Raw genomic sequence first — 14,112 nt, forward strand, 5'->3', positions numbered from 1 at the left:
TTTTTATTTTTATTTTCCATTTTTAGTTTTTAGGTACTTGGGATAGAACCCAGGGGATACTTAACCACAGAGCCACATCACCTGCCTTTTTTATTTTTATTTTTTAAAATATTTTTTAGTTGTTGATGGACCTTTATTTTTATTTATTTGTATGTGGTGCTCAGAATCAAACCCAGTGCCTCACACATGCTAGACAAGCACTGTACCACTGAGCCACCACCCCAGTACCCCTTTTTATTTCTTTTGAGACAGGGTCTCGCTAAATTGTTCAGGGCCAGCTGGCCTCAAACTTGAGATCCTCCTGCCTTAGCCTCTTGAGCTGCTGGGATTACAGGTATATGCTACTGTGCCCAGCTCACCTGAACAACTTTTGCCTCAGCTGAATCTTTTATCTGGGACTCCTCTGGTCCCCTGGCATAGGTCTTACGCTTACCCGGCGGTTGTTAGTAACAGTTATCTCCTTCCCGGCCAGTGTCCACCACGTGTGTGTGCTCTGGAAACCCAAGTCCTCTAGCATGTGCTGCCCGGGGATAATGTACTGTCTGCAGAGCTTCTGGGCCAGCAATGGCTGCAGGTACAAAGGGGTGGGGCGTCCAGTGATCCCAGAGAAGGCCAACCCTCTTCACACCACTCTCTGCCCAAGCAGTGGGGGAGGAGAGATGCCTCAGTTCCCTAGTGTGTGCACACGGGACTCTCTCAGGGGCCTGAAATGGGGGCAGAATCAGGCGGGGCGGGGGCAGGCAAGGGCCCGTGGCTAGCTCTGCAGTAGAGAGGACTCACGCTCAGGGTCTTGGTGGTGAAGAATCTGGAGAAGATGATGGATGGCACGAGCACAGTGAAGGGTCCTGACGAGGTAAGGATCTCCTGGCAGCCTTGCTCTGGCGGATCAGGAAAGAGAACATCAGAATAGATCTGGGGGGACCCTGGGAGTGGGAAGACCTCAGGCATCTCAGGTTGGAGAGTTGGGGTGGGCATTGGGTCTAGGTGTGGGGTAGATGGGCCATCAGGACTGGGGGCCAGCTCCCCCAGCCCCATCAGGCACCCAAGAGCCCATTCTTGGCTTCTACAGCTCTTGGGCCGAGAAACTAAAATCGATGTAGAGCCGGGTGCGGTGGCACACGCCAGTGACTCAGGAGGCTGAGGCAGGAGGATTGCAGGTTCAAAGCCAGCCTTAACAATTCAGTGAGACCCTGTCTCTAAATAAAATATAAAAACGGCTGGGGATATGGCTCAGTGGTTAAGCACCCCTGGGTTCAATCCTTGGTACCAAAAAAATAAATACATAAATAAAACCTATGTAGAGACCAGCATGTCCTCCCTGCCGGTTCTGTTGGCAGGAGGGGCAGGGTCATGGACAGGTCTTGGGGACACGCACCAAACATGCTGATGGCAACTCTTAGCTGCACGACCAACAGGCCTATCTGCCTGGCCTTCTGCACCTCAGAGAGCAAGTGTCCATAGCAGGCACGCCCGTCCCCCACCTCATCTTCCTTGCACACACATCTGGAAGCCCAAGGACAGCCAGTCAGGGTGGGGCTGGGCTAGTTCCCCCTCCTGGTCCTCACGCACCCCTCTTTCAAGGCCCCTGGGTTGAGGGTGTTCCTGTCCAGCTGGCCCTCTCTGCTCTGCTCCCATGCCCCCCTGAGGCTCCTGTGCCCACCTGGTCTTCCCTTCAGGGGTCAACTGGCAGGTGGCTGACAGGTCACAGGAGTAGGGGTAGCAGACAGCAAAGCAGCCCATAGAGGCATTGTTGTTGATGCTGATCAGGCCTGGTTGACATGAGCAGGCGGCCTGGCCAATGGCAGAGGCAGGAGGGGAGCGTTACATTCACGGGCGAGAATCTGGGAGAAGTGCTAGCCTGTGCCTCCCTTGGACAGTCCGTATCCACAGGCCCATATCCACCCTCTGAGAATAGATAGGGCTGTCCTCCTCTCTCCACTTTACAAATGAGTCACTTGGGTTTTCAGAGGGCCTGTGATTTGCCCAGGGTCCTGGATCCAGAGTAGGTAGGTGGACTGTGGGGCAGGCTCAGCCTGGGCTCCGGCTCACCTTGCCTGGCCTCTGATACAGACACAAAGTAGAGTTGCTGGGGCAGCCACCATAGTCAATGGTGCAAGGGTCCTGGGGCAGACACACCTTCCCGTCGCCATGGTAGTTCTCAGGGCAGTGACACTGAGCCTTCCCGTTGGGACTTACTGAGCATCGGGCCAGCGGGGAACAGGGTGATGGCTGGCAGGGGTTGGGAGCTGCCAGGGCAGAAAGAGGCCAAGTGATTTGAGCACCCAGGAGCCCTGTCTAGGCCTTGAGGATAAGCCCCCTGCCCACCCTGGGGACAGTTCTCCCTCCCTGTAATTGGCCAGATTTTTTTCTTTTAGCTTTTTTTTTTTAATATTGTTTTTAGTTGTTGATGTACCTTTATTCATTTCTATGTGGTGCTGAGGATCAAACTCAGCGCCTCACACATGCTAGGCAAGTGCTCTGCCACTGAGCCACACCCCCATCCCATTATCCAGATTTTACTTGTTAAGAAAAGGATGCTCTTCCAGGCCCTACCCTCCCTGAGCCAGAGTCCTTAACCCCAAGTCAGTTGCTCACCTAGGCATACACTGCCTTGCTGGGTGTAGCCGGGCAGGCACTTGCAGGTGGGGTCCTCTGCAGAGCACTGGGTATGCTGGGGGCAGCTCAGGGCTTGGCAGATGCGTAGCTCTGAGCAGAGAGGAGAGAGCACTGTGATGGCCCTGAGATCCTGGGTTGAGGAGGAACATAGGAACCAAGGCACTCTGCCTAACTTGTGTGTGACTCTGAGAAGGACCCTGCCCTCTCTGGGCCTCCAGCAGCAGAGGTCCTGGGGGACAAGTCCTGTCCCAATCAGGCTGAGGTTCAGACTTCCTCTCACAGCCAGCCAATTCCTGTGCTGTACCCATAGAGAGCCACTGTCCCAGGCTGCTCGGGCAGCTCTGCTTACCTTGGTCACAGCGGGGGCCGGTGTATCCAGCAAAGCACAGGCAGCTCCCATCCCCCAGCGGCCCACTTTTGCACACGCCGTGCACACAGCTGCACACTGTGGGACCCACAGGGACAGGTGAGACCTCAGCCTCACCAAGGACATGGGGTTCCTGCCCTCTCTATGCTTAGAACTGGGCTCTGAGCCAGGTGTGGTGGTACACCCTTATAAGCGACTCAGGAGGCTGAGGCAGGAGGACCACAAGTTCAAAGCCAGCCTCAGCAACTTAGTGAGGCGCTAAGCAACTCAGAGAGACCTTGTCTCTAAATAAAATATAAAAAGGGTGGGGGATGGGGCTCAATGGTTAAATGCCCCTGGGTTCAATCCCTGGTTCCCACCCCCCCAGAAAAAAGAAAAAGAACTGGGCTCTGGTAGGTATAACCTCAAGAGTATGGAGCTGTATGCAGAGCCACCGAGTTGGTAGGAGCCCAGAGAAGGCACTTGGCCCAGCCTGGGGATTCAGGGAGGGCTTCCTGGAGGAGGTGTCTAAAGAGAACAGCATGTGCAAGGACCAGGGGGAGTAAGCAAGATATGCATCCCTGGTGGGTTATGATGGGGCTGAGGGCCTGGGAGAGAGGCTGAACAGACAGGTGGGGGCTGGCTGTCAGAACAGCTCTCTGTGGGCCCTCAGATAGATTCTGGTCCTGCAAGCCTCACCTGATTGGCAGTCTGGCCCGAACCGGTGGGGATCTCGGCACTCCTGGCAGGCTGAGCCACTGAAGTTTTCCTGGGGGACGCACCAAGTCAGAGTGGCCCCTCCAAGCCCCCATCCCAACCCTGCCCAGCTCTTACCTGACACACGCAGGTCCCATTCCTGGCCATGCCATCCAGGCAAGTCCCGTGGCCATTGCATGGTGTCTCAGCTCCCCCAGGGCACTCTGTGGACCCCCCAGACTCAGTTCCACCCCAGGAACTCTCCATTTACTCCTAATGCCAGCCTCAGACTCCTTCCCTCCCCCAGGACAGCCAGGGCTGGGGGTCCCCTGGGGAGCTTTCAGTAAGCAGTCACTAAATGGTCAAGTTGTAAGGGAGCACAGGACTGGGGCTAGGGTGGGGACAGAAAGCAGCCCCCCACTCTTGCCCATACCATAGCACTGGGACCCCCAGTAACCAGGGCAGCAGGCTTTCTGCTCCACTTCTTTCCAGCATTCCAGGCTGCAGCCGCTCTTGGACATCAGAGTGTCCCCTAGCTTTATCTCGTAGCTGCAGACAGGGCGGGCAGGGTGTTGGGAGGGGGCTCCTGCCTGCAGTCCCAGCTACCTCAGACTGTTACCAGGGCTCTCACCCCACCTTTCCTGCCTCTGCCTAGAGCAGAGCTGAGCACAGGGCTGGGCACACAGTAGATGCTCAATAAACACCTCTTGCCCCCTCTCTTCCTCCCCACCTGTCTCCAGGGCACAAGAGATGCATGGATAAGCCAGTCCTTGCTCTTATCCTGCAGGCCTGGCCCTGTGCTACCCCACAGGCTGCTGTCGGAAGTGGGAACGGACAGGGGAGGTCTATTACCGGCAGTCCTGAGAGATCTTCTCCGGGGAACGCCGAGGCCAGCCCGAGGGACACACCTGCTTCTGGATGGCAGTACATGTGGTGCAGGGTGTGTGCTCTACCAACTTGGTCTTGATGTCGCAGCGTTTGAACTGCACCTGGGCCATGGGCAGAGTATGGAGTTAGGGGCCTGGATCTTGCACACAGTTCTGATGGTGGCAAGGCTGGATGCTCCTCCACGACTAACTTTCCCATTGGTTTAGCAGGAATGCAGTGAGGACAGGGAAATTCCTAGGAAATCTTGTCGTGAGTTGTTAAGGTCATAGCATGTCCCTGCGTCCACAGCCTGGAAGCCTCTGAGTCTGCACCTTCCAGAACAAGAATATTTTCTATTTTGTTCTACCTCAGTCCATTTCAAGGGAGGAAACGGGAGGCTGTGGTTTCAGCTCTTGCCCAGAGTAAACTGGGGACAGGGTGAGAATCAGGACTGCATGGAGAAGAGAGCGAGGGAGGGTGGGGCAGAGAGGTCACTCCAAAATCACCTGAGGTGGGGACAGTGGGATAGGGAGCCGGAAGGGTCCTGCCCTGAAGCCCCATTCACCTGCTGCAACTCTTCCAAGTCCATCACCAGGGTGGCTACCTTTACAAGGACAAAATGCCAGTAAGTGACAGTGTTGTGCCCAGGAAGGCAGCAGCTAAGCTCATGGTTCTCAGTGAGAGAAAGGGGCAGAGGGAAGGTGTGTTTTGATGGGGGTGGGATTGAGGGCTTGGGGCACTGCCTGGAAAAACCGAGATGTGTTCATTTTGAAAACCACTGAGCTCGGGGCTGGGGATGTGGCTCAAGCGGTAGCGCGCTCGCCTGGCATACGTGCGGCCAGGGTTCGATCCTCAGCACCACATACCAACAAAGATGTTGTGTCCGCCGATAACTAAAAAAAATAATAAAATATTAAAAATTAAAAAAAAAGAAAACCACTGAGCTCATTTGGCGTGATAATACCTGGGACTCAGGAGGCTGAGGCAGGAGAGTCACAAGTTGGAGGCCAGCCTCAGCAACTTGGTAAGACCCTGTCTCAAAATGAAAAAATAAAAAGGGCTAGAGGTGTAGCTCAGTGGTAAAGCACCTCTGGGTTCAGTTCCCAGTACCAAAAAATAAATACAGACATAAAGAAAAAGAAAAATTAGATCTGAGCACACTGTGATCTAAAAGAGAAGAGCTCAGAATACTCCTTTCTTAAAACACATTACAGATAGGCACTGTATTCCTATCAGCTTGGGAGGCTGAGGCAGGAGGATCTTGAGTTCAAAGCCAGCTTAAGCAATGGTGAGGTACCAAGCAACTCAGCGAGACCCTGTCTCTAAATAAAATACAAAATAGGGCTGAGGAAGTGGCTCAGTGGTTGAGTGCCCCTGAGTTCAATTCCCTGGTGCCAACAAAACAAAACAACAACAAAAACCCAAAACCCACATTAGAGAAGTATGACCTCTTAAAGCAAGAGAAAAGGAGAAATAGTGCCCACGCTTTTTTCTAGAGAGACTGGGGGGTAGGGGTCCAAGGCCTCTTTGACACTGTAATTTGGCCTTTTCCGCTCATGCCTCTGTGGTCTACAAAGAGGGAAGTTACTCAGAGCAGCCTCAGTGTCCGGCCACAGGGTTGGGATGTTGTGGTCTCATCTCCCAACCTGACTCTCATCTTTGCTGAGCCAAGGAATGCCTAGGAAATTGGGTAATTCAAGGACTGGGCAGCTGCTGGCTTGGCAAAGGCTCCCCTCAAAGCCACCTGGCCAGACCTGGTAGCCTGATCACCACTCTGGCTGGGGGACCAGCACTGGGAGGCACATTAGGCAGGCCCGGGTGACCAAGAGTGCCGTCCTCATTCTCCTGGCAAAGTCAGGGCTGGGGGAAGCCGTGGGCGAGGGACTTGGGAGGAAGCGGGAGCTTTGTTAGTGTGTGTGAAGTGGTGATGGCTAGATAAGCCAGCTGCCAGATCAGCTCCTCTCCAGGGACCACACCCAAGGCCAGCGCTCAGGGCCAAGCGTCTGCCCAGTCGCCTGTAAACAGCATCAACAGCTGGAGCCTCACGATCTGCCACTGGTCCTGGTGGGTGGAGTGAGGCTGGACCATAGCCTGGGTGCTGAATCAGATTCCCTTCTTTCTGGGGCACTTTGGGGACCCAACATAGCCAGAGCGCTGCCTCCCCCCCCCCCCCCCCGCATGCTCAGCTAGAGCTGAGTTGGCAATGTCTGCTTCCCACAGAGACACTTTTGGGGGAAGCTCAGGAGACAGGACATTTTAAGCCCCATGGTGAAAAGGTGGAAGAAATTTCCCAAGCTGGGACTGGACTGGGGCTGACATCCCAGAACCCAAATCCCTTCAGAGAGGGAGGGGGGGCCCCACACTGCTTCCCCCAAACCTAGATCCAAGCAGGGAGGGACAGAGCTGGGTCCTGGCCAATGCTCCTCTCCCTGTGAACCCTGGCTTAAGGCCACAGGCTCATGCCCAACACCAAGGAGGCAGACTACTGCTAGGTTGCTAAGACTGCTTCAGCAGGAAGCCTTCCCCGTTTCTGCTGCTGTTGGAACTTGTCCTGCTGCTACCTCTTACTGGCCATGTGACCCAGGGGATGTCCATTCCCCTCAGACCCTCCGTTTCTAATAGTTATAGTGGGTCTCATGCTACACAGGGATCCAGGCAGCCTGAGTGGCTATGAAATAAGGCCCCCATTGCCACATCTCCATTTGCAAGAGCCCTGAGCCCTCTTTTCCGGCGCAGGCTGGCTGATCCCTATCCCCAAATTGCAGACTTAGGGATGCTCAGAGCTACAGGTCTCCGACAAGGAACAAACTCCAATCCAAGACCTCTCACTGACTTTGGTCACCATCTCCTGGAATATGAGGAGATGGCATCCTATGAGATTCCTTTGCATGGTACACACGGGGAAACTGAGGCAAGGGACAGGCAGGAACTTGCCAGCAGAACTCAGCACAGTCCTGGAACCCTTGGCTTTTCCACTATCACTCTTACTTTCTTAGCCTTGCATCTGCCTGTACTATCCCTGGCCTGGCTCTGAACACAAGACCAGGCATAGTGGTGCACACTTGTAATCCCAGCAGCTTGGGAGGCTGAGGAAGAAGAATTGCGAGTTCAAAGCCAAACTCAGCAAATTAGCAAGGGCCTATGCAAATTTGGGAGAACGTGTTACTCAGTGGTTAAGCCCCTGGGTTCAATCCCTGGTATAAAAAAAAAAGACAGAACCTGCTGGTGACAGGGGACCCTGACCCCTGTTTCCTGGCCCAGTCTGGCTAAGTCCCAGTCCCTAATTAGCAGATTTAGAGGTTCTCAGAGCTACAGGTCTCCAACAAGGAATAAACTCCAATCTAAGACCTCTCACTGACTTCTGACACCATCTCACATGGGCCCCTGTGCTGGGCTACCTGAAGGTGGGTCATGGGCAAGCCTTCTCCTTTCTCAACCTCAGCCTTCCTCTTAATGCCACAGGGACAGTGACAGCTACTCCAAGAAACAGGTGGGAGTTGGCTTCATAAGGGAAGTCCCCTCACCTGGCAGCAGATCCCAGGCAGGGGACCCTATCTCCATACCCAGGGTATGAGGCTCCTCCTGAAGCCTGAGCAGGAGCCGTGTCCCTAACATGGGCCCTGGGGGGATCTGTGGATAGACATTGGGGCCGTGATTGGCCTCATGGACCAGAGGAGCCACGCTGGAGCTCACACCAGCATGCCCAGACAGCAAACAGCAGGTATGGTGTGGAGCAGGACTCCAGAGTGGGAATGGTCCATCTCTGTCATCCGCAGGCCTTGGTGTCCAACATCCATCTAGGAGCACAAAAGGACGCTCTGCCCAGAGGTTGTGAGGACATGAGGGGTTATGCCCAGGATGGACTGGTGGCAACTTGGAAGCTTGAAAACATTCTCATTGGCTGCATTTACCCAGAGCTTCTGTTCCCCAGGCAGTCTTAGAGCTGGATAGTCACACACACATGCACACATGTTCCATGAGTCTCTCAGTCTTCGGGTCCCACAGGGGTCAGCAATGATCACATCTCCCATCCCCAGGTGATGGCCACATAGAAATTCGGGCCTCAGTATGGGTGGGGAGGGAAGGCAGATGGGTTTGGCTTTGCCTCCCCTCATTCACAGGCTAGGACAGCTGCCCACAAATGGCTGGCTGGTCAGGCACAGAGGGCAGGCTAATGTACCCCTGCACCCCAGGTGATACTAAGTAGGCATATGGGCCTGGCTACCTAGGTTTACACAGGCCAGACAAGAACTGGTTGTGTCTATACACCAGCCCATGCCCCACCATCCCACTGCTGGCTGGCAGGGTCTGGATACCATGAGCCCCTGCAAACTGGCTCACACTCACCTTCTGGCCCCTGATGAAGCTGGAGTTTGCCAGGCAGGAGACCAGGACACAGAGCAAGAGGAGACCCCGGGGCTCCGCCATGACTGGCGGTGGCTGGCAAGCACACCGTCCAGGACAGAAGTCACAGCAAGGGAATGAGCTCCAAGGGGCGGGCAGGCGGGATGGGGCGGGCCGTGTTCTTAAATGCAGTCCCCCACAGGAACCCTCCAGGATTTCCTCCTGCGTATCAGCAGCCAGCAGGCGGAAGGGAAGGCGCAGGGGCCACTGACCCCTACATGAACAGCCTGGAACCTGTTCACAGATTCCGGGCCCAAGACCCTCTTGGCCTGGAAGCCCAATCCCACCTTTAACCACGGGCTTAGGCTCTATCAGATTCTGAAGCAAATTCAAATGCAAATGTAAGGACACCCACTCATCTGTCCAGCCCAGCACTTTTTATTTAGTCTCTGGGATTCTGGTTGCTGAGGGGTAGGGAACTGCGTCTGCCCCTGCCTTGACCCTTCCAACTGCCAGACTGGGACTCCTTGCCAGGCACCATCCCACAGGTGGCATAGATGCCATGGGGTGGCCTCGCAAATCCTCATCCCAACAGTCTCAGCCACTCCACCAGCCAGTCCTGACGGTCCAACCTGCACCACTCCTGACCCCAAACCCTCCATGCTCTCCCCTCACCACACTGACAACTGACCCCCCACTCAGTGCCCGTCGGGCCTTTCCTGCTTCCTGCTGCATCTACCGCCGTCCCCCATTCACTCTGCTCCAGTTACCATGCTGACGGTCACATGCTGGTCCTTTATCATAGGTGCAGTCTCAGGTCAAAGGTGCTAAAATGTGTAGACAGACACTGGTTTGGGTGGAGCTCCCACCAGACCAGACCAGATCAAGCTGGAGTTCAGATGGCTTTAGTTACCCAGTTTAATTACCCAGTTCAGCTGTAACTATTTAAATAGTCTCTAGGAGCTGGGGTCATGGCTCAGAGGTAGAGCGCTCACATAGCATGCGTGAGGCACTGTGTTTGATCCTCAGCATCACATAAAAATAAAATAAAGGTATTGTGTCCACCTACAACTAAAAAATAAATTAAAAAATAATTGTCTCTATACTTTTTTTTTTTTTTTTTTTGTACTGGGGATTGAACCCAAGGATGCCTAACCACTGAACCACATCCCCAGCCCTTTTTAATATTTTAGAGACAGGGTCTCATTGAATTGCCTCAGCCTCCCGAGCCACTGGGGTTATAGGCGTGTGCCACCGCTCCTGGCTCTATACCTCACTTCTGTTTTCTGTAAATGCTGCCTCAGAATTGGCAGGAGTTAGAACCTGTTGTGGTTCTGAAAGCTGTCCAATTCAAGAATTGTTTTATTTGTTCAAATAAATGGCTAAATTTAATTTGCCTAAGGTTTTTTTCCACGTGTGTTGCTGGGATCGAACCCAGGACCTCGTGTGTACCGCTGAGCTACACTTGGCCCAGGTTTTTCCTTTTAACATGGCTTGGAGGGCTTCCCTGAGCCCGATGATGGGGCGGCCTTACACCTGATTCCACCTCCTCTCCAAATGGTCCCCAGCTGGCATGGCTTATTTATCACCCTCCCAGAATGTCGGCTTTGGGAGATCAGGGAGGGCGATGGGAGGGTGTAAATAAGCCATGCCACCTGGGGACAGGTGTGCGGCATGAATCAATGAATGTGGGTGGTTATTGTTATTTGCCCTGTCACTGGTAGGGAAACTGAAGCTAAGAGGGGCCAGGTAGCTAGCTCATCCAGGGTAGCTCAGCTTATCTCTTTCAGATTTATCTTTAGTGACCCATGGTGGGGACCCCTATTCAGCACTGGGTGTGGTAATCTCTGCTTTGGGTTGTCACTACTCCGATTTTAGAGGGTGTTATGGAGATGAAGAGGCAAGAGATGACCACAGAACCAGGTTGCCATTTTTAAAGGCCTTTGGTAAAGACCTGGATGGGGAGCTGGTGACTTGCCCTCCTCCTCCTAGCTTGGAGGGCCACGAGGCTAGCCTTTGAGTTTGGCTTGGGGGGCACTGAGGGTGGGGAGATCCTTCCCTGGGTGACTACTTCCACCCTTTACCTACCCCCACAAACCCAGGCCAGGATACCTACTCTGTTGGCGTCAAGGGGAAAAGGGGGATAAGAGCAGGCCTTGTAGCCAGATGGGCCACACCCTACCTTCCTCCATTACCTCTCCATAATCCCAGTGGTCCCAGGGCTTGAGGCTCCTGACTGGACTAGGTAAGAGGTTAGTGAGGAGCAAGGGACCATCACTGGTGGCAGGATTGGGGCAGAGGAAGGGTAGGGCACAGGGTTTAGCTCTCAAAAAATTTCAGGTCCTACTTAGCAGGGCGCCCTAAGGCAACCTCCAAAACTCTGACAGGAACAGGTGACCTTGCTCTCCACTGCCATCACCTGGGTTCACCTCCAAGGGCCATCTTGGTGAGAATACAGACCCACACATACCAGTAATCATGGACTCTGGGTCTTACCTTCACATTGGGCTGCTGTGATTCGGGTGCCCTGGGGAATGTTGTGGACTCTTCTCATTTGCCCTGGGATTCTGGTTTAGCCACAGTCCAACATGGCTGTGTCCCGAGAGGTCCCCCTCATAGCTCTCTTGTCTCTAACACATATCTGGCCCCTGGAGGCCTACTCTATTCTCCTTCCCCCAGATCTTGTCCACCCAAATCTCCAGAGTACCCTCTCCCATGCCGACCGCGCTCTGGGTGACCTCACTGGGGCCCCGGTGATACTTAACCCAAAAGACCCAGACTGTGTCAAACTCTGCTTTATTGGAATAGAGAAAATAGGCAACAGGAATCACACTTGGTGCTGGCAGCTTTAGGTCCCCTGCCCCCACCCCTCTCAGCCCCAAGGCCTGGGGGACTCCTTCCCCCAGAAGGCTCCCCTACTTGTCTGGACCAGGGGAGGCCTCCACTTTGAAAAACTGCCCGGGGAGGGGGCTTCTCATGTGCACTCTGCTGCCAGCTTCACAATTAGCAGCAAAATGCCCACAACGACAGCAGCAGCAACAACATAGGACTGGACTTGACACTTTGGGGAAGGACGCGGAGGGCCAATCAGATCCACAGCGCCACAGGTTAGCAACGGCACCACAGTAACAGACATGACGCTGAGGTGCCCGACCACACCACTCCAGGGCAGGCGAGGCGCCACGGGAGGCTGAAGGTACACAGACACCTTGAGGTGCCTGGCTTTCTTGCTCCCAGCATCAGAAAGAACTGACTGAACACCTGTCCACATTCTCTGTGGGGACAAATTAAGGTACCAAAAGGGAGTGGAAAGAACATTTTTAAAAGAACAAAGAAAGCCTGCTTCCCTGCCTGGAGCAGGCACCAGGCTGGACAGGGTAGGTGCAAGGCTGGGTGCAGCCTGGGCTAGCCAGTGAGCTCAACGGGAAGCTCCCGGCCACACAGGGCTTCCCACTGGCGGGCCAACAATGAGATGAGCTTCTCTCTGCTCTCGGCACTGGGGACAAACACCTGCCACTGGACCTCACGACCCTGGCCAGCCCTGGCAGGGCTACCTGGCATCTCCCCAAAATGGTCCAGGGTGACGCTGCCCATAAGGTCATGGCCTTGCACATCGTCAAAGACGAGAGTGAGGGCCTGCGGGTAGGGCTGGTAACCCATGAGCACGCGGTCCAGGTCCCGGACACGACGGCCATCGTCTAGCCGGTACCTGTCCCTCTGGGGTGGCTCTTTGGCAAACTCAGGCAGTGGGTAGTGGACATAGTCTTCATCTAGGAGAAAGATCTCGGCACTGGTAAGCAGAAGTGTCTTGGGGCACAGCGGGCCCCTGCAGCGCCCAGGTGGTGGTGCGCCCACCTGGAAGGCCTGTATATACAGCAGGATGCTGAGGCCTGGGGCCTTCTCTGGGTCAGCCATCTTCTGGGCCACAGTGTATGTGAGGTCCCCAACCTCCTCCTCACTGGGGTAGGTAAACTTGACGCGGCTTGAGTGGATCAGCTCGTAGTTCTCCATCTTACCTGTAGAGAAATATGTCACCAAGGCTATGGCCTGAACTGACCTGTGGAGGAGCTAAAAGCATCAGGGGCCCCAAGCCAGCCAGAGACCCTGTGTGAGACAGGCAGGCAAGGGTGCCCCAAGCCAGCAGCCCAGGGCTGACACCAAAGGGATTGAGGGATGTCTGGGATGGAAGCTCTGCAGTGGCAATGCCCCACAGAAAAACCTGGCCAACTAAGAGGGACGAGAAAAATGAGAGAGGCAGGGAGGACTCTGGGGTACTGGGAGGCACTCTGGGGCTTTTGATGTCCATCCTGGGACAGGTCTACAAGCTGCACTGGACAGGGTACCTGTAGTCTTGTTCCCAAACTCCGAGTAGAAGTCCTTGTCAACAGGCTCTGGTGAAGGTGTGCGCTCCAGAGAAGAGAGCACCAACATGAGGTGCTGCAGGAAGCAGTGCGTCAGGTAGCTGTCCCGCGTCAAACACGTGACCACCTGTGTCGGGGAGGAGCCTACACAAGATGGGGCTGGTCAGGGCCACCAGCCACTTCACCTGCCAGGTCTCTGTCCCAGAAAGCCAAGGCTGTGGGGGACCTAAGGAAAGCATCATGGGACCTGGGGAGGCAGCCATTTATCAGGCAGGAAGGGCTGAGACATTTTTCTGGAAGGGGATACAGAGAGGCATGAGGGAAAGAGCTTAGTTTTCTCTCTTCAGGAAGTATGAGTCAGACACATCCTGCCTGAGCCCAGGGCCCGCTCTGCTTGTGTCTGGGCTGGCGCTCGCTGCACACCCCACCTCCCACCTCCCTGGGGCGTAAGCCCTGCAATCTCAGCAGTTCCTGGAGCTGCTTCCTCCCGCCTGGTTAGCTGGCTTATAAGCAGAGAGATAACACTGTCTACAATAATGCACTCACAGATGGAAGGTGGAAGCCCAATGGTGACACTATCCTTCATCTAAAATGGGACAAAAGCACAGTGGGTCGCTTACCGGTCAGACGGAAGTACTGGTCAAAAAGGCCAACGTTGACTGACTGCAGGTCGCTGAGTTTAAGCACAAAGCACTGGGAGATGTGGAAGGGGCTGTTGTTGTAGTCAGTGTTTTTCTGATGCCAGAAATCTATGGAGAGAAGGTATGGAGGGGGTTGGTGGCTGTGGCAGCAAGTACAGGGGGCACACGGGCAGCACGTCCAGCAGGAATGGATTGCCTGGCAAGGGTCTACACCACCTCTGGCATGCAAATCCTCATTTGC

The 14,112-nt window shown here is 54.6% G+C and overlaps 2 protein-coding genes across 10 annotated transcripts in view; both read right to left on the minus strand.

Moving 5' to 3' along the window:
* The window catches only part of STAB1 (stabilin 1), a 28,950-nt gene extending 19,921 nt beyond the window's left edge, over positions 1–9,029 (minus strand). For 4 of the 6 annotated variants that reach the window (XR_014020823.1, XR_014020824.1, XM_081283941.1 and 1 more), the window contains exons 1-13: positions 8,873–9,026; positions 5,091–5,129; positions 4,511–4,647; positions 4,092–4,207; positions 3,797–3,882; positions 3,662–3,731; positions 2,966–3,061; positions 2,596–2,706; positions 2,050–2,246; positions 1,661–1,791; positions 1,376–1,503; positions 781–878; positions 434–568 (exon numbers count right to left, since the gene is read on the minus strand). Coding sequence is in view for 4 of the 6 variants with exons in the window: in XM_081283941.1 (XP_081140067.1) it covers positions 434–568; positions 781–878; positions 1,376–1,503; positions 1,661–1,791; positions 2,050–2,246; positions 2,596–2,706; positions 2,966–3,061; positions 3,662–3,731; positions 3,797–3,882; positions 4,092–4,207; positions 4,511–4,647; positions 5,091–5,129; positions 8,873–8,953 (1,425 nt within the window). In the remaining 2 variants the exon portion in view is untranslated. Of the gene's footprint in view, positions 1–433; positions 569–780; positions 879–1,375; positions 1,504–1,660; positions 1,792–2,049; positions 2,247–2,595; positions 2,707–2,965; positions 3,062–3,661; positions 3,732–3,796; positions 3,883–4,091; positions 4,208–4,510; positions 4,648–5,090; positions 5,130–8,872 lie in introns of all 6 variants that reach the window. The other 2 variants (XM_081283942.1, XM_081283940.1) reach the window with 2 other exon arrangements.
* Positions 9,030–11,648: 2,619 nt separating this feature from the next.
* Positions 11,649–14,112, minus strand: part of NISCH (nischarin) — a 37,657-nt gene continuing 35,193 nt past the window's right edge. For all 4 annotated transcript variants that reach the window (XM_081284916.1, XM_081284914.1, XM_081284915.1 and 1 more), the window contains 3 exons: positions 13,851–13,979; positions 13,213–13,374; positions 11,649–12,885 (listed from right to left, as the gene is read on the minus strand). In XM_081284916.1, the coding sequence (XP_081141042.1) occupies positions 12,275–12,885; positions 13,213–13,374; positions 13,851–13,979 (902 nt within the window). In that variant the 3' untranslated portion in view covers positions 11,649–12,274. The remainder of the gene's footprint in view (positions 12,886–13,212; positions 13,375–13,850; positions 13,980–14,112) is intronic.

The sequence above is a fragment of the Spermophilus citellus genome, assembly GCF_964194105.1.
Source record: "Spermophilus citellus genome assembly, chromosome: 3".
Taxonomy (NCBI): Eukaryota; Metazoa; Chordata; class Mammalia; order Rodentia; family Sciuridae; genus Spermophilus; species Spermophilus citellus.